Source organism: Alternaria hordeiaustralica (genome assembly GCF_023758085.1).
Source record: "Alternaria hordeiaustralica strain BMP 2776 chromosome Unknown scaffold_2, whole genome shotgun sequence".
Lineage (NCBI taxonomy): Eukaryota > Fungi > Ascomycota > Dothideomycetes > Pleosporales > Pleosporaceae > Alternaria > Alternaria hordeiaustralica.
Window position 1 is genome coordinate 399,806 of NW_026056774.1, and position 26,626 is coordinate 426,431.

At 53.4% G+C, this 26,626-nt stretch overlaps 10 protein-coding genes across 10 annotated transcripts; 5 read left to right on the top strand and 5 right to left on the bottom strand.

The window, feature by feature from the left end:
- Positions 1 to 499: 499 nt before the first annotated feature.
- On the top strand, positions 500 to 1,312 carry J4E84_001599 (uncharacterized protein; the record flags this gene model as incomplete). Its single annotated transcript, XM_049384230.1, has 1 exon — positions 500 to 1,312. The coding sequence occupies one exon, from the start codon at positions 500 to 502 to the stop codon at positions 1,310 to 1,312; it is 813 nt and encodes a 270-aa protein (XP_049247586.1).
- Positions 1,313 to 3,755: 2,443 nt separating this feature from the next.
- Positions 3,756 to 4,748, top strand: J4E84_001600 (uncharacterized protein; the record flags this gene model as incomplete). Its single annotated transcript, XM_049384231.1, has 1 exon — positions 3,756 to 4,748. The coding sequence occupies one exon, from the start codon at positions 3,756 to 3,758 to the stop codon at positions 4,746 to 4,748; it is 993 nt and encodes a 330-aa protein (XP_049247587.1).
- Positions 4,749 to 4,903: 155 nt separating this feature from the next.
- On the bottom strand, positions 4,904 to 5,558 carry J4E84_001601 (uncharacterized protein; the record flags this gene model as incomplete). Its single annotated transcript, XM_049384232.1, has 2 exons — positions 4,904 to 5,386; positions 5,445 to 5,558. 2 exons carry the CDS (start codon positions 5,556 to 5,558, stop codon positions 4,904 to 4,906), a joined length of 597 nt encoding a protein of 198 aa, XP_049247588.1.
- Positions 5,559 to 10,598: 5,040 nt separating this feature from the next.
- Positions 10,599 to 13,309, top strand: J4E84_001602 (uncharacterized protein; the record flags this gene model as incomplete). Its single annotated transcript, XM_049384233.1, has 3 exons — positions 10,599 to 10,610; positions 10,669 to 11,887; positions 11,934 to 13,309. 3 exons carry the CDS (start codon positions 10,599 to 10,601, stop codon positions 13,307 to 13,309), a joined length of 2,607 nt encoding a protein of 868 aa, XP_049247589.1.
- Positions 13,310 to 13,634: 325 nt separating this feature from the next.
- On the bottom strand, positions 13,635 to 14,412 carry J4E84_001603 (uncharacterized protein; the record flags this gene model as incomplete). The annotated part of the gene is made up of 2 exons (XM_049384234.1): positions 13,635 to 14,266; positions 14,376 to 14,412. 2 exons carry the CDS (start codon positions 14,410 to 14,412, stop codon positions 13,635 to 13,637), a joined length of 669 nt encoding a protein of 222 aa, XP_049247590.1.
- Positions 14,413 to 14,847: 435 nt separating this feature from the next.
- Positions 14,848 to 17,168, top strand: J4E84_001604 (uncharacterized protein; the record flags this gene model as incomplete). Its single annotated transcript, XM_049384235.1, has 2 exons — positions 14,848 to 15,080; positions 15,128 to 17,168. 2 exons carry the CDS (start codon positions 14,848 to 14,850, stop codon positions 17,166 to 17,168), a joined length of 2,274 nt encoding a protein of 757 aa, XP_049247591.1.
- A 309-nt stretch (positions 17,169 to 17,477) lies between these two features.
- J4E84_001605 (uncharacterized protein) lies at positions 17,478 to 18,619 on the bottom strand (the record flags this gene model as incomplete). Its single annotated transcript, XM_049384236.1, has 2 exons — positions 17,478 to 18,407; positions 18,482 to 18,619. 2 exons carry the CDS (start codon positions 18,617 to 18,619, stop codon positions 17,478 to 17,480), a joined length of 1,068 nt encoding a protein of 355 aa, XP_049247592.1.
- A 336-nt stretch (positions 18,620 to 18,955) lies between these two features.
- On the bottom strand, positions 18,956 to 19,794 carry J4E84_001606 (uncharacterized protein; the record flags this gene model as incomplete). The annotated part of the gene is made up of 2 exons (XM_049384237.1): positions 18,956 to 19,585; positions 19,657 to 19,794. 2 exons carry the CDS (start codon positions 19,792 to 19,794, stop codon positions 18,956 to 18,958), a joined length of 768 nt encoding a protein of 255 aa, XP_049247593.1.
- Positions 19,795 to 20,160: 366 nt separating this feature from the next.
- J4E84_001607 (uncharacterized protein) lies at positions 20,161 to 24,231 on the bottom strand (the record flags this gene model as incomplete). The annotated part of the gene is made up of 1 exon (XM_049384238.1): positions 20,161 to 24,231. One exon carries the CDS (start codon positions 24,229 to 24,231, stop codon positions 20,161 to 20,163), a length of 4,071 nt encoding a protein of 1,356 aa, XP_049247594.1.
- Positions 24,232 to 25,956: 1,725 nt separating this feature from the next.
- J4E84_001608 (uncharacterized protein) lies at positions 25,957 to 26,464 on the top strand (the record flags this gene model as incomplete). Its single annotated transcript, XM_049384239.1, is given in 2 exon segments — positions 25,957 to 26,400; positions 26,417 to 26,464. 2 exon segments carry the CDS (start codon positions 25,957 to 25,959, stop codon positions 26,462 to 26,464), a joined length of 492 nt encoding a protein of 163 aa, XP_049247595.1.
- Between the last annotated feature and the right edge of the window lie 162 nt (positions 26,465 to 26,626).

Here is a 26,626-nt window from a genome sequence, read left to right on the forward strand (position 1 = left end):
TGGGACGAGACTCAACATCAAAGATATGCGATATGCTGTTTACAGACAGCTACCCGATCATCCTGGAACGACATCCTGCGCTGAGCCAGATACCAGTCCGCCATGCGCAGTCTTGCTGTGCCGCAATCACGACATCACCGTTGATTCGTCAACAAGTCACACAAGCGCTATGAAAGGACCGATCCTTGCTCCATCACGCGCATGTCGCTGCGGGCTCATGTCTCTCTGGCCTATTGTAAGGCTAGAAAGTTTCACAGAGATACTTCAAGGTTTTCTACCCTGCTTGTGTTCGTTCGGAGTGGCTTGGCATACTGGGAGGGAAAGCCGCACTTGTTTCACTAAGGAGCCCGCCCCGACTCTTCTGGCCTGGTTATTGCAATACCAAGCCTGATTTTCTTTCATCTCTTTACCAGAAAGTGTAGAGCCTGTCTCTTCTGCTGAACTCGCCATAACCACTTATCGTCCATATCCTAGCTCGTGAGAGCGGGTCCGGATCGAAATGAGGGGAGCATACATTGATAGGCGCCAGGGCTCGGTCTTCCCAGAGATCACATCTGACACCGCGTCGATCCAATCTTCCACTCTCCAGCAAATTACATCAGCGATTGGGACTGCTCTCTATCCTTCTTCGACCGGTTTCGACACACCTCGCAGCTCAACCATAAACTCGCTGGTCTCGAGCACGGAAAGCAGCGACGGTACAACATCAACTCCGCAGCCATCGGATGGCAATGTGCCGACAGCGGCGCCACAGGACAATGGCAGTGGTAGTTCAGGGCTGGGAGGTGGCGCAATCGCTGGCATAGCAATTGCAGCAGTCCTCGTTTTCGCGCTCATCGGTGGATGGTTCTTCTGGCGGCGAAGAAAACGCATGAGAGGGAAGCCCACCAGTACCGAGATTAGTGCCCATATCGCAGGAGACGGGGGCGGAGATGGAGGCATACCAGAGCTCGATACAAAGGAGCGGCCACAAGAAATGCCAGGAAGTCGTCAGGTGGAAACGCAAGAGCTGCATCCTACACAGTACACCAAATACGCTATGAACGGATCTCATGAGCTGAAAACCGAGTCTGAGCCGGCTGAGCTGTTGAGTGGCCCTGATGAGTACACTGCGCCAGCCCCTTATCACGCTCCGCAACGGCCCGCTGCTGAGATGACGGAGATGACGGATACGACTGAGGCGACAAACAATTCACTCTCATCTAATGTCGAAGCGCAACGGCGGAGAGAGATGGAATGGCTAGAGATGGAGGAGGAAAGGATGCGGAAGCGGCGAGAATTGCTTGCGGCGCAAGGCGGTGCGAAGAATTGATAGTACAGGCAAAGCAAATTCCACACTTTCCCGATTTCGAAAGAAACTCAAACATAAAGTAAAAGCGTCCATATGTCTCTCTATGCCGCAAGGCTGGAGAACCTCAAATCTACTGTCTGCCGAAGCATCGCACCGAGGGCAAAAGCTCCCAACACATACCTGCGACCGAAACTGCGACCTCTAAATCCATCACTACAGCATGCATTGATATGACGACAAAGGTCTGATCATTCCGGTACATAGGATAGCCTCGTCGAATGAGAAGTTCGTCCACCATGCACAGCCTTGCTCGCTTGACTGTGCCGCAAACACAGTCCCGATGTTTGATTCGATACTGCGTCACACGACCTGTAGGAAAGGCCCGATGCATCACTTTCGACGTGTAGATAAGTGGGTACCTTTGTCTCTTTGACCTATTGGCCTATCGCGAGAAGGAAGGGATTGCTTAGGATTGGGGGCGATGGATTGAGGTACCCCGCCCGCTGTTGAGAAGTACTTGCGGTGATGTATGAATGCCAGGGAACTCTTTAGAGTCACATGGCCTGTTGTCTGATCTCATTATACGTGATATTTCGCGCATTAACTCCCGACAATTCGAAGGGTCTTCGATTTCCATCCGCCCAATTCCTCGGTCCCACGCACCCCATCCACAATGACATCCACATCCACAAAGACAGACACATCCATAGTGATAGTCACATCCTGGAAGACAGACGCATCTACGACGACAGAGGCATCCACAACCACAGACGCGCCCGCAATAACCGGCCCACCAAAAAATACATACGGCTGGTTCAGCGTCGAGGGCTGGGATTCCGCCGACACAACTATAACAACAAGGTTGTTCTTTACAGAGCCACCAGAACTAGGGCCCATATACATGACGCTGGTCATGTTTCCCCATCAATATGGTATCAGCCTTCCGCCTGATCTTCAGACCATGACGAAGGCAGACAAAACCTATCGCGTATCCGGATGTGAAATCTCTTTAGCGACAGATCGGAACGTGATAGCCTTCCGTCGTGACCCTTTTGGACAAGGTGTTTATGAGACGAGTACTGTTGAGACAACGACGCAATCAACGCCGGTGGAGATCTCAGCACCAAGTTCCACAAATGTTGGAGAGAGTCAAACAACTTCAGCAGCTGATGCGACAACGGACTCGGAAGCTTCGGGTTCTGAAGGCAGCGCGAGTGCGATACAATCCGACAGTGGGACTCAATATACAACAGCCGCAGCGGATACCAACACCAAAAGTCCGGGACTAAGTGGCGGCGCAATCGCCGGCATAGCTATAGGCGGAATTGTTATCCTCGCCCTTGTCATAGGTGGCTGGTACTTCTGGCGCCGAAGAAGACGCATACAGTCTACGACAAGCAAAAACACACATGAAGCCGACGAACGAGCAGAACAAGATGATGAGAAGAGTCTTCCTGATCCGCAGTACGACGCATCCACATTCGGCGCTCGTCAAGAGATGTCTGGCGATAGTCGCGCGCAGGAACTGTCCCGCTCGCAGTCGCACAGATATATAGCGCATGAGATCGGGTCTGATGATATACCGGGGGAATTACCACTTCCTGGAGTGACTGAGGCGACAGATGAAGGGGAAGTGGAGATACCAGTTCCGGCAAACGATAATACTGCTTCACATACCTCGCCACATATAGAAGCGCAGAGAAGGAGAGAACTAGAATGGCTAAAGATGGAAGAGGAAAGAATACGGAAGAGACAGGAGACGCTTCTAATGCAAGGGGGTGGGAAGGTTGATGGGAGCAGAGAGGCTGAATGAATGTTCTTGCGACGCCAGCGAAGGAGACGAACGATACGGAAGCAAATGGGGAGAGTTCCCAAGGTTCGACAGAACGATTATGAAATCGGGCGCGGAACAGTGGTTTGGTGTGGAGATGTGTGAACGTCGTGAGGCTTGGTGCCCAGGTGGCGGAGATCGTTGCGCGCAGTTGCTGAGCTGTAAAAGGAGAAGTAGCCTTGGAAGGCGATGTGGCTGACTTGGTCGGTGCCAGAAACATCGAGTGGATTGACCGATGTCCATGTAAGCTGCATGTTCGCCCTGCACGGCACAGCCCGTGACGGTCTCAACATGTCGAATCAACGGTTGCTGGGATAGATAGGGTTGGGGCGGAAAGGCCATCTAGCGAATAGACGGCATGCGCAGGCAGAACCACATTTAGCCAGCTCTCAGAAGGGTAGCCGCTAAACTACATACGGTACGCAATTTATGAATTTATAATTCCAACCGTTGTGCGACGGCAGCCCCAACCCTGCGCAGGTGGACCGTTGTATAGGATAATAAAGGAGATGATTCTAAGGTCCCCCTTGCTATCTGCTCTAGCTTTCTTTCCTCATCCTATCTACACTCGCATGTCTTTGGATGTATCTCATTCTGCTATAAAAGCAGCGACCACTTACAACAGTCCCAACCATGACAGATCAAGCCTCTAAAACAGCATGGAAAACTGTAACACTGATCAAGGTGTGGAATTCAGTGCTCGAAACAGAAGTCTATCAGTCAACTCTGTTCTGGAACGATGCACCGCTCACGATCCTTACGATAGAAGAGTCACCGACGCTTGCAGTTGAAATAACCTCCACTGGTAACCCTAAAACGCACGTTACGATACGCAATGGAGATCCAATTGAAACAGTACACAGCCTCATTCTGTCTCTTCAATCAAATGTACTCCTTTTCACTGTCAATTCGGGACTTGCAGTAACACCCCCGTCACTAAGTTCGGCATCCTCAACAACAGTTCGACCCACCACCACAACCAAGCCACCTCGTACTACCCGGACATCACGCCCCAATCCTACCCGCAACGGCAAGTCCAAACATGGCGTAGGGGGTGGTGCAATAGCCGGAATAGCGATAGCAGGCATCGTCATCCTCGCCCTCATCATAGGCGGCTGGTACTTCTGGCGACGCAAGAAGCGGAGGACACAGGCACCCACGACTACGCTCACCGACGACGAATTAGCGAGGCGAGAAGGCGACGGCGATAAGATGGTCCTCGATACGGATCACAACGCGACCAGAACGGGAGCGGACCAGACCGAATACCAAGAGATGTCGGGCAATGGCCTCACTCAGGAATTGGATCGGTCGCACTCGTACAAATATGCGGTGGGGGGAGCGCAGGAGCTCAGAGCTGAGGATCAGCCGGGAGAGTTGCCGTACAATGGGATGGAAGAACATGGGAGAGCGAATGAGACTGGGGTCGTCGGAATGGACGATGGAGGTGATGGCAGGAATGCGGTGACGATACCAATACCGGGGGCGAACAATCCAACGTCACAAGTCTCGCCACATGTGGAAGCGCAGCGAAAGAGAGAAGTGGAGTGGTTAGAGATGGAAGAGACAAGAATGAGACAGCGGCGAGAAGCACTTTTACAACAGGGTGGTGGTCAACACACGTAATACATTAGAAAGAGTTTGGAGCCAATTATGATGCAAAAGTGCATACTACCAACCTAAACCACGTCCTATCAAGCCCATCATCGCATCCAGTAACCCACATGAAATTACCCCCATGAAGTACCATCTTCCAACCCCGCCAAACCCTCCATCACACCCTACTCAACCACCTCAACCTTAACCTTCCCCCCCTTAACCATATCCGCCAACTTCGTCTTCATAACCTCCAACTCCCTCTTCGCATCCCTATTCTCCTTCCCCCTCGCTCTCTCATCCGCAAGCTCCTTCTCGAGCCCCAACACCTTAGCAGTCAACAAAGCGTTCTGCTGTCTCACCTCGATAACCCGCTTCTCCATATCCTGGTCCACAACACCCTTCTTCGCCTTCTCAGCCGCAAGTTCCCGCTTCAGTATCTTAATGTCGTTTTGCAGTTTGCCCTGCAACAGGACTTTGTCGTCGATTCGAGCTTTGGAGGTCCTATGCAAAGTGTTCAGGTTTTTGAAACTCTGCTGAAGGGTCGCGATCTTAGCGTCCTTGGTCTCGAGAGCGCTGCGGTGCTGGGTCTCGAGCTCGGACATGGAGTGGCGGATTGCGCATAGGGCGCTGATGGCTTCGTTGATGCGGTGGTGGGGGTTGAACATCTGGTTGTTGTTAGTGAACTGAGACGCCTACGGCTGCATCAAGGGATAGTAGACGCACGGGGCCGGAGTTGTGCGGCGGACGACGGGCTTCTTGGACGCCGTGGCGCGCTGAGGGTGGGAGATATGTGCCGAACATGGACGCGTCTCTGGGTGGGGGATTCGGTGGAGCCATGTTGTTGGAGAATTTGGGGGTTGTAATTGTTGATGGAAGGCGAGTGGATGGGCGGTGATCCTCGTGCGGAGAGGAATGTCGCGGGAAGTGGTAGCAATCTCGCGGTAAGGTGGTAAAGAAGAGAGAGAGTTTAATAGTGCAAGAGGTGTCGGAAAATTCGGTAATGAAGTAAAAGAGCGTATCGAATGGGGTAAGAGAGGGGGTTATGGAAGTAGCGACCGTGGCGTGACCGACATCTCGAAGTCAAGGTAAGTGGTCGACGAATCAGGACTGCTTGGAGCGTTTGCACCGCGATGCGCTGCTGTGTGGGTAACGTCGGTACATGTTCAAATCAGCTATCAATTGCGGGGTATACACTGCTCAAGATGTCTCGTTGGTTCTTCGGGATCGACTTGAACGAGTAGGACGAGCAATCGCCCGTCATCGAGCATGAGTAAAAGCACACATTTGATTTGGATCAAGACTGCGGAAAAGAATGGGACTGATACAATGCGAGATGAGACTTCAGATCGAGTTGAAACCGACTACGACTAAACTAAGGTAATAGTACGCGGCGGAACATGATCTGAGGCAGTCAATGAAAGCCTGATCTCAAAGTATCCGACTCGAATATACGTGTTTGCCGTTCCTTTGACTTTTACGATACAAATCCCTAGGTCTGGTGTAATCATCAACGCATTGCAGGACTTGTACCAGACGAAGTCAAGTTTGACCCAAGCCGTAACTCGTCCACCGTTGCCGAGCAAAATCCCACAGGCACGACCGAATTCGGACTCCTCTCCAGAAATATGTCTAATGGATGTGACCGCTCCTGTGATACGGGCAAAACCGGCCTTGAGTGCGCCAAACGGATCCAGACCGCTAGGAAAGGTGACACATTCTTCAAGACGGGCACAAAAATGCCCAGAGATCTGCCATGCATACGAGTAGTCTATGTTTCCTACTACAGATGCCCAAGACCAAGATGGGGCGATCCAACCTTTCCGTTTCCGCTCTGAACGAGAATCTGATCCTTGTGCTTTGCGTGAAATTAAACTTCCCGGCAAGTACCATAGAAGGCCTTCAAGGAAGTGACGCTTCCAAAGTCCCGCATAGTATGCGTCTCCAGTAATCTTTTGGATTCTTTGAACAATACCAGATATTGCCGGAAAGGTATCTGTCTCGTAGGTCAATTCTTGTGCGCTATACAATCGTGTGAAGTTTGCCCAGCCACTCGAATGAAACTCGTGAGACAAAGGCTGTCTTAGGCCCTGCAACATCTCTTGAAAGTCCGTCCGGGGTCGAAGGGTTAATGCCGGTCTATAAAATGATTCAGTCTCATCAATATGAGCGCATCTCCAGGTCATCTGGTCATTGTCAAAACTCAGAACACGGTGAGAGAGTAGGTTTTCCTGGGTAGCCCACCCACGATATTCCAGTGCTTGGAGTTGCTAGGCATGGTCAACTTTTGACTGAACTCATGTTTTCGAGTTCAACTTACCTCCACAGACCTTTCTATCTGCTTACAGAAGTATAGCTCGAAAGAGCCATCCTCATCTTCAATGCACGCCCGGAGCGAGGGATCGATGTTGCGAGTGCCGAGGAACCCCTCTCCGCAATTCTTTGCCCGTGAAGCAGCTAGAGTCAGGTACGCATTGGAGTATATATCTGCCATACGTGCCGCTTCGCGTTCCCAGTCTGCCTTTGAGTCCTGCAGAATGCACAAGCAATCGATCCAGACATATCTAATACCCAGGTATCGTACCACCATAACAGCGTCCTGCAAGGTTTGAGGTAGCTTTTCGAAGCCGATAGCAGACTCATGTGCTTGCAGGTTTGTTGTAGTCGTTTCTAAGGGTAAACTATCACCCCAACAGTAGCTTAGGGCAGCATAGCGTCCTCGCTGACCTCTGGAAGTCTGGAGAAGGTTAAGACTCTCTGCCTGAAACAGGTCTCGCCAATTGTCATGCTGTCCAAGCATCTGTTCGGGTCCAGGAAGCATGCCTATGTCCAAGATTCGCGTTGGTAGCGGGGCGACTCGCAGTGACAGATGGGAGCACTTGTAGTGGCTAGTTTTACAGCTTTCCATCCAAGACAGCATCCGGCCAAGTGTGTGAGGGTGAAGTGTCTCTTGTAACACGGCATAAGGGAGTTGACGCGTCAATGGGCTATCTGTATCGCCCAATTAGTTTCTGTCTCCTCATGTTGCGGCGCATTGCGAGATTACCGAGAGGTTTCCGAAGAGCAACGTGCAGCCAATCGGTTTTCACATGAGTGGAGGTGCCTAGTTTGATACTGAGGTACGGAAATTTATAGCTATTCTCGCATATTAACATCCAGATGGTAAGATGTCGCGGAATAAGAGTCTCGATCTCTTTCCATCCGACGCCCTGCACACAGCTATTCGGAGTCCATGTGTGGTTCTCGATCGTTGTCAAGATGAAGGCGCAAATCGAGCATGTTCTTGCAAGAAGCCTGATATTTGCAACAGGGCATCGTCGTTCGTTCCAAGAAAGGTCGTCCGGGAAGAATGAGGGTATTCGTCCAGCCTCGTTGAACCTGAAAGAATCGTTCCTAAGAGCATCTGCTCCACTATTGATAAGTTTGCGGAATGGTATTGATCTGCAAGCTTCGCATAGAGACATGTTCGATGATGTGATATGATGGGTGTGACGTGTCTAGGTGTGGTACCTCCAGGGCTCCCTCAGCGCAGCTCCCAATATCTCTAAACGCTGCTGCCTAAGCCTCCCTGCACTAGCGCGATTCCTACGCTAGCCTCATTCAGCGCCTAAACTTGGCTAATGAGAGCAGGTGTCTGGAGATGTATTTACTGATATAGGAGCAGATGAGAGAACCTGTCTCTGGCTCAAAATGGGACCTAGTCTTGGTTCGCGCTGGTTGTTGAGGCTGCACGATCGTAACGGAGAGGTCGAAGTTCTACAATATGAAAACACTTGCAATTGCAATTGACCAGAGAGACAGCAATCGGGAGGCTAGAACGACACCGAAGTCTTTATGTATACGGGTTCCTTAGAGTGCGTATAGTGTTCAACGTTGTGCAAGTCCAATGGCTCATGGTAGATGTAACCGGACAGCAGTCTTGATAAAAGCGTACTCTCTCTCTCTCTCTCTCCTTATGTCTCTCAGGTGGTTGTCGAGCTGAGTGTGGAAGAAACTCAGATGTGTCAGACGGATTCTGTGATGTCTTGTAAAAGATGACGCCGCTCATTACGCTCGAAGTCGCGGCGGACAGATACCAGTAGACCTTAGGATGCTGGCAACTACAGGTAACACGCAAGTATTGTCTATACTGATAGACAATCCAGACACCTACGACAGTGCTGGGTGTTACTGATTTGCTTACTTTCTTGTAATGTAGGCTGCAGAAGGCACCCATTTAGTACCTTAATCCATTGGCGATGGGAACCGAGACATTCACGTTCATGCTGGATCGCGTTAATCTACTTACTGTATCGTAGTGCAGGCTGCAGGAGAGGCCCGCTAACGCGTTTCCTGCCTGAGGTGAGCACATGTCTTCGATGCGCTGCATCGTCCATGAGCCATCTCGCAGCGGCGTTGCCGAAGTGGGCAGGGGGCTCGGTCGTTAATATCGCGTATCGCCTATCTCTGGCGTGTGAAGAGATCAACGGCTCGTTCGGTCCTATTGAAGCAAACTCTGTAAGAACAAAGAAGGTTCATCATCGGCTCATGTGAGGAAGACAGGCATGTGTGCGTCTGATGCACACACTGACGATACCACCTCTCCATCGACGGGACGGCAGTGCAAACAGTTCAATGGCGCATACCAACTAGTCGGCGGTTTGATTAGAAGACAACCTCTGCGATTGCATCATCCCTCTGGAAAGGCCGTGAATCGCAGCGCACCTAGCCCAAGCGCGTAAGAACGATTGCGCACACCCCGCGGAAAAGACTGGTGTGAACGTGTGGCGGTGCAACAAAAAACGCAGGGTCTGGCCGCTGCGCCACGTGTACCCGCATGTGTAAACAGGGGCAGCGAGCTGAAAAGACGAAAACTCAAATTCTGTCCAGTCGATATTGCGCGTCACCTGGTGTTGGTGGAGATGACAGTCAGGGCCAGAGGATTGGCTGCAGCCGCAGATGAGATCGTAGACGTGGTGAGACGGGATGTGGCTTCAATCTAGATCGTCGGTTCCCACAGGGGGTGTGGAGTTGTCAATCCTTCCCGCTGTGTGCGAGGAGCGGCTGCGCGTGTCAATCAGTTGTGACTATCACTGCGGGATCAAGATGCGGTGGGGAGAATAGGCTTTCTGTGTCTGTGTCGTGTCTGTGTGCAGTGCAGGGTGATAGGATGCGCACAGAGTACGGTGAGATGGCATCGTCATAGTTTCGGCTGCTTAACCGCAACAACGCATAGTCGGTTCTGTGCCGTGTTTGTTCGCTGTATCACTGTATCGTCGGTCGCTTTCAACCAAGGTGGCTTCCTGACACCTGACAGGGAGAAGGGGTAGCCCGGCAGCGGACAAGGCTCGATTGACGTAATTGTCGTACCGCATCCAGGACGATCGCTAGCGAGGCTGGGAGCTTGGCAATGTTCTCTCAACTGGATTTGCGCCGCATGTCGCGAATCACAAGGTTGCTTTTCCGCCAGCTCGGTAATTTCCTTGGGCCCTTGTCGCGCATCCTTCACATGAAAGACGCGTCTCGAGCCGGACATGGGTGGGTGAAAAGTCTCACCTCACTTCACGGCCACGCCGAGCTGCATCACCGCCACGCAGTGAAAAGCCTTCCGCAATTGAGGCTGGTGATGCAGCCCGCAGTGAAGTGTCAGGGTCCAGAAGCTGGATGCGCGCAGCTAAGCTGAAGGGGTTAGCGGGCTGGCTCGAGTCGCGCGATAGGACCGATTTGTGGAGTGTGCTTGGACCACGACGTCACACTAGAGGCTGTGGACTCCTTGTATAGCGCCCGCAGTCCTGTTTATTTGTATGCAGTCCTAGAGCCTCCTCATTTCCTAAGAAGCATCTTCCCTTCGCGACTCCTTCACTCCCACCCCACGGGCACGCGACTGCCTAGTTGCCCAGCATGTCGTCCACCGTGAGTCCCTCCGCTATCGCGACAGCACCAGCTTGAACGTGCGCTAACCATAACAAAGGGTGGTGAAGTTGGCAAAGCCCAGAAAGAATCCTCCAACTCCCTGTCCAGTTTGGTCTCCACCCTAGTGCCGACTGCCATTCTTGCGCTCGCCTTCGTCGTCGCTTTCCTTATCGCGCGCAAATACTTCCGCCGAGTCTATGCGCCGAGAACCTATCTCAACCACCTGGGGCAGCAGCGACAGACGCCTGCACCGAGCGGAGGCTTCTTAGGATGGATAAAAGATTTCAAGAACCTCAAGGACGAGTACATTCTCGACCACCAGTCCATTGACGGCTACCTGTTCGTGCGCTTCTTCAAGGTCCTCATCGTCACCTGCTTCCTCGGATGTCTTGTCACATGGCCTGTTCTCTTCCCCGTCAATGCGACTGGAGGGGCAGGCCAGGAGCAGCTCGATCTTCTCTCCATGAGTAACGTCAACCCCGAAGGCAAGAATGTCAACCGCTACTATGCCCATGCCGGAATCTCCTTCATCTTCCTCAGCATGGTCATGTGCATCATTGCCCGCGAGTCCTTCTACGTCGTCAACCTCCGCCAAGCGTACCGTCGTTCGCCATGGGGCGCCAGCCGCTTGTCTTCGCGTACCATTCTGTTCACCAACGTCCCAACGACCATGTCGCAGTCTGCCCTCTTCGAGATGTTTCCCGGCGTCAAGCATGCCTGGGTCGCCTCAAACACAAAGGAGTTGGACGACTTGGTTGAGGACCGTGACAAGACTGCCATGAAGTTGGAGGATGGCGAGAACCAGCTCCTACGTGAAGCCAACATGAACCGCATCAAGGCAGAGAAGGGCAAGAAGCACTTCGTCGCAAGCGACGTATCTGACGGCACCAAGTGGATCGACCCCAAGAAGCGCCCGACACACAAGCTCAAGTTCCTGATCGGCAAGAAGGTTGACACTATCGAGTACGGACGATCGCACCTTGCTGAGCTCATGCCCAAGATCACCCAAGAGCAGGACAAGCACTGGAACGGCCAGGGTGAATTGGTCGGAGCCGTCTTCCTCGAGTTCGACACCCAGAGGCATGCACAGGACGCCTGGCAGATGATGCAAAGCAGCAAGACCCGGCCTGACAAGAAGCTCAAGGCACGCCAACTTGGTATCGTGCCTCAGGAGGTCGTTTGGGGTAATCTGAAGATCAAGCCCATGGAGCACCTTGCCCGCTGGGCCGTCGCTACCGCCTTCATCACTGTTATGATCATCTTCTTCGCAATTCCCGGTAAGAACCATCATCCGCATTTACAGAATTCCGCTGACGTACACAGTTGCCTTTGTCGGTCTCATCTCCAACATCAACTACCTGGCTGACCGTTTCTCCTGGCTCGAGTGGATTCTGGACATCCCTCAGGTTATCCTGGGTGTTGTTACAGGTCTTCTACCAGCTGTCATGCTTGCCGTGCTCATGGCCCTGGTGCCGATCGTCTGTCGCTTGATGGCCAAGTTGGCTGGCTACGTTACATGGAGTCAGATTGAGCTCAAGACCCAGAACTGGTACTTTGCTTTCCAGGTCGTCCAGGTATTCCTTGTGGCAACCCTGTCCAGTGCCATCACATCCGCCATCAATCAGATTATCGACAACCCCGGCAGCGTGCTCACTCTGCTCTCTACAAGCCTGCCCAAAGCCTCTAACTTCTACATCAGCTACTTCATCCTGTTGGGTCTCTCATCGGCTGCCGGAACTCTGCTCAACATCGGAGGCTTCGTAGTTGTCGTGCTCCTGGGCCGCATTCTGCCTGGCAAGACACCTCGCAAGATCTTCGACAAGCTTACTAAGCTCTCGGCTCCATCGTGGGGATCTGAGTACCCCAAGTGGGTCAACCTGGCTGTCATTGGTATCACCTACTCTGGCATTGCACCTCTTATCCTCGGTTTCGCTACGATTGGCTTTTCCCTCATCTACGTTGCCTTCAGGTACAACTTCCTTTACGTGTACGAGACCAACCTGGACACCAAAGGCGAAGCCTACCAGAAGGCTCTTCGCCAGCTCATGACCGGTATCTACCTGTCTGAGATCTGCCTGATCGGTCTCTTTGCTATTGCCACGGCCAAAAACATTCAGGCCGTCGGTCCCTTGGCCATCATGTGCCTGCTCCTCTTCCTCACTCTCGTCTTCCAGTTCACTCTGAAATTCGCCCTGAAGCACGAGGAAGCTCGCCTCGCCTACACCGACCCATCCCCTGCCCACGGCAGCGTCACCAACGGCCACCACGAGGACGGCATGCACACACAGAACGGCGAGAAGGTCCACACCACCGACGCTACCCCCAGCTACGCCCCCAAGGCCACTCGCATGCCCGGCTTCCTGGCCAAGATGTTCAACCCCGAGAAGAACTCGATCCACAACCTCTCCGCATCCCTCGACCAGTTCTACCACCACCCGCAAGAGCCGCTGCCAATGGAGATCCAGAAGCGCGCCTTCTTCAACCCCTCCGTCACCAGCCCCACCCCCGTCATCTGGATCGTAAAGGACGACATGGGCATCAGCACGCGCGAGATCAGGGACACACAGAAGACCGTCCCTGGACTCGTCATCACGGATGAGCAGGCTACCTTCAACGAGAAGGGCAAGGTGTACTGGAAGGGTGTTGAGGACGGTCACTCGCGCGAGGCACCCGTCTTTGACGAACGTATTGTTTACTAGTGGATGGTCTTTCATTTCCAAGGTTCAGCTAATGACGATGGAGTTCGATACCCAAAAAGGGATGAAACGGTTTTCCTTGACTTGTTTTTGCGGATGAGCAGAGCAGCGATGGCGAATGAGGCGTGTGTTCTTTCAATTCTATAAACGAGTACCCCTGCTACTTTAGCTATATAGTTCCTAGTAATGATCACTGAATTGCGTATTCATCTGAAGATGTGCCTATGCGCCTTGTATGATGATGCTGCTCAGTGGCTCTGCGTAATGGTGTGTATTGGGTATCATGCAACTACCTAGCTATCCTCTTCACTCGATGGTGATGAAATTTTCAAACCGCGCCTGCCCTCCTCTTCTCCAGAATCTGCAGCTTCAACCCTTCAGCCGCGACTTCGGTCTCCAGCACTCTTCCCACACCCTTCTTCCACGTCTCCTCGAGCGTCTTGAGCTCAGCACCCGCGCTATCTTGCTGCGACCTCCTCGCCATCTCCACCTCTTCCTGCTGCTTGCCCAAACCCGCCAGCTCAGCCTCGACGCCCTTGAGTATATCCTCCAGCTGCGAGTTACCCACCAACCACGCATTCTTCCCGAATTTCTCCAACAGCCCCAACTGCGTCAGCCTGCCCTGCACATACTCCGAGCTCGTATACGCCTGCTTGAGCGCTTTATTCCACCGCTCCAGCAACTCCGGCCTCTCTTCGTCGCTAGTCGGCGTCGTGCTCTCCGGCGCATCAAGATCCTCATAGCGCTTCAAATCGACGCCGGATAGCTTCGACGTAGGATGGTCGTCGAGGCGCGCATGCTCGCGCGTGATGAAGTCGGAAAAGGTGGGTGTGTATTTCGTGGCTGCTGGTATAAGCGCTGGATGCATGTCTGTTGTGTCTACGCCCGCGGCTCTGATATCGGCGTTGATGGCATGTCTGGTTGCGACCAGGCTCGCAGCTGAGAGCTCCGTATCGACGTCTACAAGTGGTTAGCGAGGCAATACGGGGGTTATCAGTCCAGATGTCGCGCGTGACTGGGCGCATCGGACATGGTTGCTGTGTTGGGGCAGTGTGTAAATTGGACGTACAAGGGAGATGGTCGTAGGATTCCTGGATGAGGGGCATGGCGGGCAAGTGACGTGCAGCGGGCCGGGATAAGGGCGAGGTGGATGGCAGATGGTGTATTGGATGCGCAGGTGAGGTGGAAGGGTGTCGCGAAACTAGACGTGCTAGAGAAGCAGGCCTGCACGGGTAGATTTAGGCACTGATCGCGTCCGGGCTCCCCGCCAACCAGACGGCGAGGAACCCCGCAACGTCATGCAATGCAGGTGCCAGGCGCGACTGTCAAGCTTCGCGCTGCTGTGTGGCCAGCGGCGATACTTTGTCTCCCTGCCAATCTATCTTCCTTGCTAATCGACTGTACGCCCATGTGCAACCCTCTACACGTCTGGCACGCGTAGCTTCCGGTGCCAGCAGTAGCGTACAAGAACCTCGCCGCGCCCCGTCCAACGGCTTCCAACTTCTTTCCGCACACTTCCGCCCAGACATCTCCTCGCGTCCATGGCGCGCTCACACATCGCAGTCGCACTGGGTGCGGCCCTTGTTGCCTCGTTGATCATCGCCCAGCTCGTCATCAATCTCGGATTTCCCGTCGTCGACTTCTGGCATGCGCGCCTCGATCAGACGTACACTGGAGCCCAGCAGGATGTCTTCAACAGCGAGAAGCAGGATGGAGGCCAGGCGGGCGATGCGTCTTCGTACCTTGTCGGCGTTGGCAAGGCGGATATCACTGGGTGGGTGGCGAGAATATCACTATGCGACTGTATTAATGTTGCCACAGTCCCGTCGTCGAGCTCAACATGATGGGCTACGCCAACTCGTCGCAAATCGGATCTGGACTCCGCCAACGCCTCTACTCCCGCGCCTTCATCGTCGGCAACCCGGACGAAGCCAGCGAACGCTTCGTGTACCTCGTTCTCGACACCCAGTCCGGAGACACTGCCATCCGAAATGGCATCTTGGAAGGGCTTCAGGCCATGGGCTCCGAATACGCTGTATACGGGAAGAACAATGTCGCCGTGACTGGCACCCACAGTCATGCCGGACCAGGAGCCTGGTTGAACTACCTCCTTCCGCAGATCACGAGTCAGGGTTTCGACAAGCAGAGCTATCGCGCGATTGTGGACGGAACGCTTCTGTCTATCAAGAGGGCGCATGAAGGACTTACCCTGGGAACTGTCAACGCTGGCAGTGCGAAGATTGCTGATGCGAACATCAACCGCAGTCTGTTCGCCTACCTCGCCAACCCACAAGCGGAACGCGATCGCTACACGGACAATGTGGACAAGACCATGACACTTCTGAAGTTTACGAGAGCTAGTGATGGAAAGAGCATCGGCATTCTGAACTGGTTCCCTGTCCATGGCACCAGTATGCTTGGAAACCAGACGCTCATTGCTGGAGACAACAAGGGCGTGGCGGCGTACTTGCTGGAAAAGGATATGGAGGCCAATGCGGCCGACTCAAATGCTGCCGAGGGCTTTGTGGCAGGCTTTTCACAAGCCAACGTCGGTGACACGACCCCGAACGTACTCGGCGCCTATTGCGAAGACGGGTCAGGCCAGCAGTGCCGACTCAACGACAGCACCTGCGGAGGAAAGAGCCAGGACTGCCACGGTCGTGGACCATTCTTCGGTCTGGACGACGGAGGCCACAAGTCCTGCTACGAGATCGGTAGGCGTCAGGCCGAGGGTGCCAGGAGCATCTACGACTTCAATGCCTTCACGCCCATCTCCGGCAAAGTCCGCTCGTTCCACACCTACGTCGACTTCTCCAACTTCACCTTCACCCTCAGCAATGGATCCGTCGTCCACACATGTCCCGCAGCCATGGGCAACTCCTTCGCAGCCGGCACATCTGACGGCCCTGGCGCGTTCGACTTTGTCCAGAACGACCCCGGTGCGCCCTCGAATCCCTTCTGGAACCTCGTCGGCAGCGCCATCGCACCACCAAGCAAAGAGCAAAAGGAGTGCCAGTACCCCAAGCCCGTCTTACTTAACGTCGGACAAGCCAACGTACCATACCCCTGGTCCCCAAACATCGTCGACATCCAAGTCCTCCGTGTCGGCCAACTCGTCATCATCGTGTCCCCCGGCGAAGCAACAACCATGTCCGGCCGCCGCTGGCGCGAAGCCGTCCACAACGCCGTCGTCTCCTCTGCCATCGCCACCTCACCCATCGTCGTACTAGGCGGCCCAGCAAACAGCTACACGCACTACATCGCCACGGAAGAAGAATACAGCATCCAGCGCTACGAAGGCGCTTCCACCCTCTACGGCCCCCACACCCTAAACGCCTACATCAACTCTACTTTAACATACCTCCCCTACCTATCCGACTCCTCCCTCCAACCCCCTCCGCCCGGCCCCTCGCCCCCGGACAACCGCGACAAATCCATCTCCCTCATCACCGGCGTCGTCTACGACGGCCCCGGCTTCGGCCGCTCCTTCGGCCAAGTCACAAAAGACGTCCTACCCACTTACGCCCGCGGCGCCACCGTCTCCGCGACGTTCGTCGGCGCGAATCCGCGTAACAACCTCCGTCTTGAAGGCACGTTTGCGGCTATAGAGAAACAGAGCAGTGATGGTGATGGTAGTGGGGTGTGGACGCAGGTTAAGAACGACGAGGATTGGGAGGTCGTGTATCAGTGGAAACGCGTGAATGGGCTTACGGGCACGAGTGATGTGACGATTAGTTGGGATACGGGGATTATGGGGGTGGAGAAGGGGAGGTACAGGATTAGGTATTATGGGGATGCGAAGAAAGTTGGGGGAGCTATTGAGGAGTTTGAGGGGGTTAGTGGGGTTTTTGAGGTTCAGTGATGGGGGTTGGTGGGTTGGGATGATGGTATGAATGTTATGTGATATGTGGGGATGGGGAAGGATGGTGTAGTTTATACCCGGTGTTGGTCAGAGAATGAATGATTCACATGCTGCTTCTCAACTTTGGACGTGTGACAGTATGTGTCAGAGAGGAATGGGGTAACGTGACATACGATGTTCGGTCAGATGTGCCGTGATTATCATAATGCTACATCATCGCAATTGCTCGTGCTTCTGCTTACGATGGCTATTATTCACTCCTATATGCGCTTTGACTGTCCTCTCTCGCAACATCTCGCGCTATATATCTCATTCAGAGTCCATATCTTCATCCTCAACCTTGATGTGCTGTTCAGTCTGCCCACCACAATATTCCAGCAAGCCCTTCATGCCCACGTTCTTCTCATCGAAACTGCGGGAGCCACTTTGCTCGTCGTTGTCCTCATTGTGCTCACTTTTTAGAGCTTTCTGCAGCTTACCAACCAGGGCTCTGTTCTTGGCCCTCTCCACTGCAAGTTGTTTCTCCAGAGCTTCGGCGTCGACGTTGTTCTTTTTGAATGCACGAGCATCGCGTTTAGCGTTCTCGCCCTCCACGAGTGCTTCCTTCAGTCGTCTCTCCAGCTCGGATATCTCGAGTCGCAGAGCTCTTGTAGTACTCACTCCTTTGGTAAAGACGACTGATTCGGGTTCTTGGTGGGGAGGCGAGAGTTGCTCCTTCTGAGCAATAGCTTGCAAGCTTGCTCGAGTGTCCGCGATCGTCTTGTGAGCGTCGACGAGCTCTTGGCGGAGTCGAGAGTTTTGTATCTCAATGTTGCTTATGCTTTCGGTCGAGAGCCTTGCGTGTTGTTGCGAAAGCATTTCTGCTCGCTGTATGACGGCCTTGTCGCGCTCTTGGCGGAGTCGTTGGTTCCGGTCATTCAGTGTGTTCATCCGTGAGCGTTTATTCTCGTTAGACTTCGACAATAGGGCATTCGCAGCGAGAGCCTCATCAAGTTTGTGACGAGGAACAACATCGTTCTTCTCGAACTTCTCGGCTTGTAAGTTCTGGTCTGCTCCTTCATTCTTCGTGTAAATATGGGGCATCTCCCCTGATTTTCGCAATTTCTCTGCGTCGCGCACTCTCTTCGGCGGCTTCTTGGATCTTGAACCACGTTTGCGTTTGCCAGTAGAAGGCGGAAACTCTCGAGCCTTATTATGCGCGATTTCTGGTCGGTCGAAGGTAGCGACGGTCTGACAGCACTGCGATTAGCGTATGCATTCAGAGACAGCAGTGCTTTATTGTATGAGATAGTCCAAAGACGAGGTGCACTCACCTCGCCGGATGGCTCGACTTTGGCTACAACGGCAGGAACGCGCTCTGCAACTTCGTGTTCTTGCTTGGTTGGCACCCAGTGTTCGAGCTCAACATCTTCTGACTTGACTCGCGTTCCGTACTGCTGATGGTGATCCATAGTGACTGGGTGATCGTTGCGGGTTCGGATCGAAATTTCGTGTAGAAGTCCAGGCCGCAGAGGCGAGGTGTTGTGAGGTCGGCAAGTGCGCACGTGGTTAGCTTTGTTGATGTGGAAGGAGCAAGGTGCCCAGGTGGTCGTGAACCTGTTGCCAAGGGGACGCGATGACGATTGGATACATCGGAGGCAGGCGCAAACGGAAGTGACAAGACCCCGTAGTTTGCAAATGTCTACGATTAGGAGAGCATAGTTTAATGTAAAGTTCAAGCCATAATAGCTTCTGTATAAGAGTTCCGCGTCACTGTGCAGCTTTTCACATACGTCTTGTATTGCCCACTACCACTCACTCTCCATCAAATCTTCATCTTTGATAACATCTTCTTCCATAGACTCTTCTTCGTTAAGCAACTCTTCAGTCACCTCAGCCCCATCTCCCTCGAGACCCGTGAGGCGTGCCAGGCGCGCCTCAGCCAAACGCCAGCGATCCTCCACTCTCTTTCTGGCCTTGTGCTCTGATTTCAGTTTCCTCTTTAGATTACGGACTGCCAGATCGCTTTGGGCTTTTGCCTGCGCAAGTTTGTGGCCTCGTCCTTTGAGCACAACCTTTTCCTCTCTATCCTCAATGCTGTTGTTGTGAGCTCGAACGTCTCGCTCTGCGTTCTTGACCTCTCGCTGCAAGTTCTCGACCTTCTTCTGTAGTTGCAGATTTTCTAGCTTGAGATCTTTGATGATACTGGCTTTGTTCGATCCAATGGCTTCTTGCAGCAAGAGGACTTGACTCTCGAGGTCTTTCATCAGCTGCACTGTTGTTCCGTCGCGGGCCTCTCTGAGATCTTTGCGGAGTTGGGAATTCAGCGTCTCGAGACGTTGGACATGTCGTTCTCTCTTTGTCAGAGGTTCGGTTCGTTTGATTTTCTTGGCTTTCTTGGCTTTCTTTGGTTTGTTGTGGGTAGTGGTAGTCTGAGACTGCTTGTATCAGCATGCGGTAGTAAATGTAATAGCTTACGAGTTAATAAGCTTGTCATAGATAAACTTACTTGATCGGTCGGCTCGACTTTAAGGACAGCAGCGGACACGCCCTCGGCAGGTTCTGGTTCTTCATTCACCGGCACCCAGATGCCAAGCTCATCGTATTCTTCTTTGACTTGCGCGATGTACTGCTGCTGCGGATCCATCGTTGTAGTGGTGCTGCTGTGGCTTGGAATTGCTGTGTGGAGAAGTAAAGGTCGTAGTGGCGGCTGTTTGTTGGGTTGGATGTGGCACGGTGTTTTGATGAGGAAGGAGCGAAGCGAAGGTGAGCGCGTTGCCGAGGAGGCAGGACGCATTCGGACACCTCAGACGCGTGAGCCAATGAAGATGAAGGTGAAGAAACTCTAAAGTCTGCCCATGTACACATTTGGAAGAGCATAGTCCAATGTAACGCTCATGTCATGAGCGATGAATTCTTTCAAGTGCAAGGTAGACCGGTCCCCCAACCCACGCCATTGCGCCAACCCAAAAGAAACTCGTGATATCATCCCACTACCTCCCCATCATGACCACTAATCCACAGTCCCCCACTGCGGCGGCCCACCCTCAATCTGCCTAACCTCCTTCTGCCTCTTAACATTCCTCTCATAATGCTCCTCCTTCTCCTTCAACATCCGCCTCTCCACCCCAGCCCTATGCTCCAACTCCTGTTTCCGCTGCTCAATCATCTTGCTCTCAGCCGCCATGGCCTCTCTCAGTTTCCTCTCCTCTGCACTCGCCCGTGCAGCAGCGGCATCGCGCTCTTGCTCTTGGACCAAGTTATGCCACGCTACTCGTTCCGAGCGCTTCATGCGTTCCGCCTCCCTTACGCGGTGGACTTCGAAGTCGTGTTTTTGCTGCTCCAGGGCGGTGTAGTGTTGTGTTGCTTTGGTTTGCAGTTCCAGTTCGACGGTTTGGCTCTCGCGCTTTCTTCGTAGTATGTCTTTGTGGCTTGTTTCTTCGATCGTGCGAGTGTGCTCGAACTTCTCCTTCTCGTGGCAGATTGAGAGCTCGTGTTCCTTTTGCTTGTCTACGAGTTTGGCGATCGCGGGTGGGATGCCTGTTGCTCCGACGGGTTGGAGTGCCGACGAGGAATAGTAGACTGGGAGACAGGCTTTGTCGCGAAGGAGATCGAGTAGGGCCTTTTTTACGGGAGCGCGGGCGGGCGTAGCGGTCAGCTCGACGTAGGAGTAGGGTGAGTAATGGAGGCCTGAGGCTCCATCGCAGTAGATGTGTGCTTCATCGTTGAGGTCTTGCCATATCTCTGTCTCTAGCAGAGCCTCTGTGATGGGAAGGGCGCTGTAGGCATTGTCGAGCGCGAGGATGACACTAGACTTCTCGTTGCGAGCGCGGAATTTGGGGTTTACGCGTTTGGATAGGAGAAGACGCAGTAGCTGGCGAAGCTTCGATCGATGCGCGGATGTGGAGACTCTTGCGTTCAGACATATCTCCCCAAGGACATTTCTACCGCCATGGAGACGGGATGGGTAGTTTGGATCATGAGCATGCTCCAACAAGGCCTTCGTGACCTCGACGTTGAGTTCTCTAGCTGACTCATGCAAGCTGCCGTCATTCGCTAGCGAGCATGGCGCTAGTAACTTCACTGTGGCTTCCCCAGACACACTGCTGCTAGCGTAGAAGAGTGCGGATTTGTTCCAGACATCCCGAAGATCCGCATCCGAACCCCGCACGACTAGTGCATTCACTATCTCATGACGCCCCTCACGAGCGGCCAGCATAAGTGCCGTAGTCTCCGAAGCGGCAGAAAGTCGGTCAATGGATGCTCCAGCTTCCAAAAGGGCGGAGATAACGGCGTCCGAAATGCGCTTTTGTGGTTGAGCTAATGCCCAAAGCAGTGCGGGCACAGTTTCGGGTCCGCAGGACGAATGGAGGACCGTGGGGATGGTTGTTTCCGGATTCAAGCCGTGCTTCAAGAGTAACGTAATGAGCGCGCTATTGCGTGGGTACACAGTCATGGTGGTGATGAGTATCGGTGGCTTATTATAGCCGACACCGAGCTGTTCAAGTATGCAACCGTGATCGAGGCATGACTGTATTGCGGCAACGACTACTTCGTCTTGGAGCTTGGAACTCAATAACGCTGGAACGACGACGTTGAACTTGGGGTTGTGACGCATGAGCTTCTCAAAGATGGTGTGACTGTGCTTTTGTGCTGCGAAGACGAAGCATGCCCCATCCGCCGTGTTGACATCCGCGTGATATTGAAGCAACAGATCAATCCAGGGCTCCGTATACTTACTATGCTCGTTGCTGAGGACTAGTCGCAGAGCTGCGTCGATGGCAGATTGTTCTACTCCGCGTGCCAGTAGCTCTTGTGCCATTTCACCAATGCTCTCTTTCTTCCCTTCCAACATCAACTTCTCATCGGTGAACAATGTACGGAACGATCTCGTGACGTTAGATCGTGATGGTTGGTGACGTCCACTGAGTATTAATGCCATTAGCGAGCTGTTTCCTGAAGCTACCGCAACACTCAACGCTTCGCCATCGTTGTGACTCACAGATGCTCCTTGTCCCAACAGCAACCTGGTACTGGTTGTGTCATTTGTGGCAACGGCCTGTCGTGTCTCCGTGGCAAGGGCTTGATCCAGAGCGTCCTGTGGTACTCCCAGTCTCAGTAAAGCATCGAGTATTGGTGCCTTCTTGTGGGGATCTTCAATCGCTGTCGTGTACTTGAAGGCGGTGCTTAGCAGTCTAGGGCTGGCAGTGAGGAGCCGCTCGATGATATCAATGTTGTCGGGGCCGCCATTGATGGCAATCTGTAACGTCTGACTAGCTGGCTCTTCTTCAATTCCATGATTGAGAAGCAAGTCAATGATCTCGAGTGTTTTTGAATGTCTGCCAGCTCGTGAATCAAAGGCGAGAGGTAGGGCTGCCGATGTCGCCGAGGAGTTGGGTCTAGTGTTGCAGAGCAGACGCAAAAGAGATATGTCGACTTGTGACACTGCCAGCGACAAGGCTCTTTCGTCAACGTTTGCACCTTTTCGAACAAGGTCTGTTATCAGAGCCCCATCTCGCCCAGCCGACGTGTCTGCGATTGCGTTGACTAGTGCTTGATCAACACCTGGACCACCTGCGCCGTACTCTAGTAGTAGCCGTGCGATTTCGCGTCGCTCCGATACGGAGATTCCATCAGTACGGAAGATGAGCGGAAATACGTTCGCCAGTGTCTCTGGCGGGGGACGAGCGTTGAGAATAGACTTGAGTGTTCGGATGTCTCGATTGACCACAGCAAAATGAAGTGCGCCGTTGTCGCCTGAGTCGACAGGTGCCCCTGCACTAAGAAGGAGGTCGATCAACTGAGTGTCCTTTTCCTTGGTGGCTTGCGTGAGCAATCGACCAAGAGGCGGACCTGATGCGCCTTTCTTTAGCAAGGCATCAACTATGCGAAGTCTATCAGGCTGTGGGGTGTTGGTTGGCAAAACAGCAAGCGCTGCTGTCGCATGCTGAGGGGCGATGAACGTCTGAAGAATGACATCCACTAAGCTCCAGTTTGAGTTTTCGATGGCCTCTCTCAGACACTCTGCATCATCAGCCGTGGTCGGTACTCCATAGCTGACCATCATCTTCGCGCCAGCAGTGTCGTTGCTTCTTGCCAGACAGATGAGGAAGTCCGGTAAACCACGACTATCGGGAGGTAGCCCGCAGCAAAACAAAAGCTGTAGGAACTGCAACGTTGCTTGTCGCGTTGGTAGCCTCATGGTAGTGTCGAGCGCATGTTGCAGGTTCGGTTCATTGAGACGGATCGGGCCAGCGACCAAAGCGATGGCCAGCTTGTAGGCCTGTCTTCCAATCGCCATGTTGAGAGCGCTTGCGGAGTCGAAGTTCGGGTCAGCGCCGTATGCTATCAGCAGAGATATGACAGCATCCGAGCCTTGCTGAACCGCTGCAGGTAAGCAAGAATTGATGATTTGAGCACGCAGTGGCTTTGGTGCTCGCAACAAGAGCTTGACAAAGTTCAGGTCATTCGACCGGACCGCATTGGCCAAAGCATTGGGAAAGTTGTTCAGGTCCGCCCCATGTCGCAATAAGAGGCCTATACTTTCTTGATCGCCGGCAGCCAGAGCAGCTTTCAGACCTTCGTCCAAGGTCTGTTGGTCCGCACCAGAGGCGGCGAGGATGTTGACACCATCAGCTTTCCTCAGGCTTGCGGCCTGCTGCAAGACCGTGCTACGGCGGCGCAATGCTGTGTTGGCCTGATTACTCGATCTTCGCTTCTTGTCGATTGTCTCGATGATATTCACTTTCGCGCCCAGAGTGAGGAAGGCTTGGATTAGGCCAGGTCCAGTCGTGGGACTGCGGATGACAGCGGACAAGGCTTGGTCGAGCTCCTCCTGCGAGAATTGCGCCCCATCCTGTCCCTTGTCCTTCTCTTTCGAGCTTTTGAAGATGCTCTTCAACACATTCTTGCTTTCGGGATTTTTGGCTCTCCGTTCAAGCAGGATGTTTCGTGCTTGCGAGATGTCCTCGTCGCTGACTGAGATGGCCGGCTGTGTTGGGGCCGGGAGGACTGCTTGGCGCTGTTCGACGGGGATGACGCCGGCATTATGAATGAGGTCTTTGAGGCTCACTCTTCGTTCCATGGTGTATCGTGGGATGATTACTATCGCATACCCAAAGAACCGAGGCAGCGTATTTCTAAAGAGGTTCTACATGAGGGCGTTGCGTAGTGCACACACGTGTAGGCTGAGGCGGAGCTGCGGAAAGAGCAACGACGCTAGCTCGATCCGATTCGACGAACTCAGGGCCGACGATATGGCCGTCTCACTCGGATCATCACGACGCGAGTGTCCGAATCTCCATCAGCGCCGATGATCTTAGGTACAGCACTGTCGCCGGGGCGATGCTCTCGGTCCTCTACATCGACCGTATTCAACACGGACGAACACGCTTCCTGCCTACTCGCGTTTTGCCACAAGTGCTCACCTCGAAAACCTAGGGCAAGCCACCGCACGGTCTCGAACCTGGAGGTGCAGGCTGGCCTTCTGCTGGCCTTGCACTAATGCGGACCGACTCCTCACTTCTACGCTGGTAAGGTTTCTGTTACGTTCGACGTCTGGGGAAACGGGTGATGACATCCTGCCTGCAGGCGGCGAGCGGCCCACGTGAAGACCAACACGCGGCAAAAGCATCGCGAGACATCTCAACGACTGCGGCGCAGTCGGGTAGCGGTCGCGGTTGTTTCAGTGTGATAGCGGACGAACTGCACTCGGTATGTTTCCTGCCCCATTTCGGGCCGTCAGCTCATCCCCCACGTTTCAGGTTCTGTGGCAGGTTCTGCAGGTACCCAGGTACCAGTTTCAGCAACACTGTCTGCTAGTCACATGGAACTTCTGTCCTTGATCAGATTTCCCTGTAGCTACGCCGCAGACAGGGTGAGATTGCGGCTCTTCTCGAGTGGCTTCCTTCCTAAGAAAGCTAGGGCTCCTGTCGCCTTAGGTTCGACGACGGCGCATCGTGGCGCGCACGACGAATCTTACAACACAGACTTCGCAGCGCGCCATTGAACTTTGCAGGTTATATTGACGACCTGTTATGATCTTCGAAATCTCTTAGCAGCTTGGCCAGCATCGAAGGACCCACGGGTTGTTTGTCTTTGCAAACGTCGTCAACGCTCTTCTACCGCAAGGCTGGGAAGCCTCGTTTCAGAAGACCGTTGGCCACACTGACTCGCGACAGATTCTCCTACGCGAAACCGCGCTCTCGCCCGACACCACGGCACTTCAACCGTTAATCCATGTACCAACGTATCTTGATCCTGTCGAAACACCAACATCGACCTAAGGATCATGTCAAACGTTTTGACATGTTATCACCCGCATTTGCAATCTAAATCCATGTAGAAGCTACCTGAGAAGGTCCGACGAAGGGATGACAGAACTTTATATAAGTCGTCTGACGTCTTCATCTAGGTTGGACCAGAGCAAGCGCAATTATCCAGCTTTCAGCCTTTCAGCCTCCTTATCTCATTCTTCATTCGTTTCTTCGGGCTCTGGTAGCTCTACATTGGTTCGCATACTCGTTAATTCCAACAACACCTTCTTTCCTATCCATAAGTTCAGGATACACAAAAGCAATCTTTACCAACAATCTTCAACATGCACGCCTCACTCTTTCTCACGGCCTTTGCGCTCATTCCAATGGCCATGACCGCGCCTTCACGCCTCCCACAAATCCATCCTCGTCAGGATTGCGACGACACCGCCAACACTACCGCGCCCGCAGAGCCAGCGCAACCTGGAGCACCATCTTGCGACCTCAGCGGCATCCAGCAGCCCGCCTCTGCGCTCCCACCACCAACAGCCGACATGTCCCTCGTCCTTGTCGCGCTCGGCATGGGCACACAAAACTACACATGCAGCAACGCGACAGCCACACCAGCCGCAATCGGCGCTCTAGCCCAACTCTTCAACGCCTCCTGCGAGATCTCATCCAACCCTACCGCTGGCACTGCATCTCTAGGCCGCGTCCAAGAATCCGCATCTATCGGCACGCACTTCTTCCTCGACACCACTACTCCCGACTTTGACATCCTGGGTCTTGGCAACACGGTGGCTAAGAAAGTCGACGATACGCCTGCGCCCGATGCGACTAAGGATGTAAAGTGGCTCAGGCTTGAAGCGCAAACGGCCTCGACTAGTGGTGTCAAGATGGTGTACCGGCTCAACACTGTGGGTGGAATGGCACCGGCGACTTGCGATGGTATGACACCTGGTCAGGTGGTTACTGTGGATTATGAGGCGCAGTACTGGGTGGGTTTATGCTTAGAGACGGACGTCTTTGTCATGGTGCAATCTCAGAGCTGGTCTCGTCTGATCTTTTATGAGTGGTCGAATACGACTGCAAGACGTCATGTTTCTTTCTTCAACAGTTTGAGAGTGGGAGGGCTGTCTGTTTTCTTGTAAAATTTCTTTCTTGTTATTTCCTTTGATACACACTATTTTGGGGAGGCGGATTTGCTTTATGGGTATGTAGGAT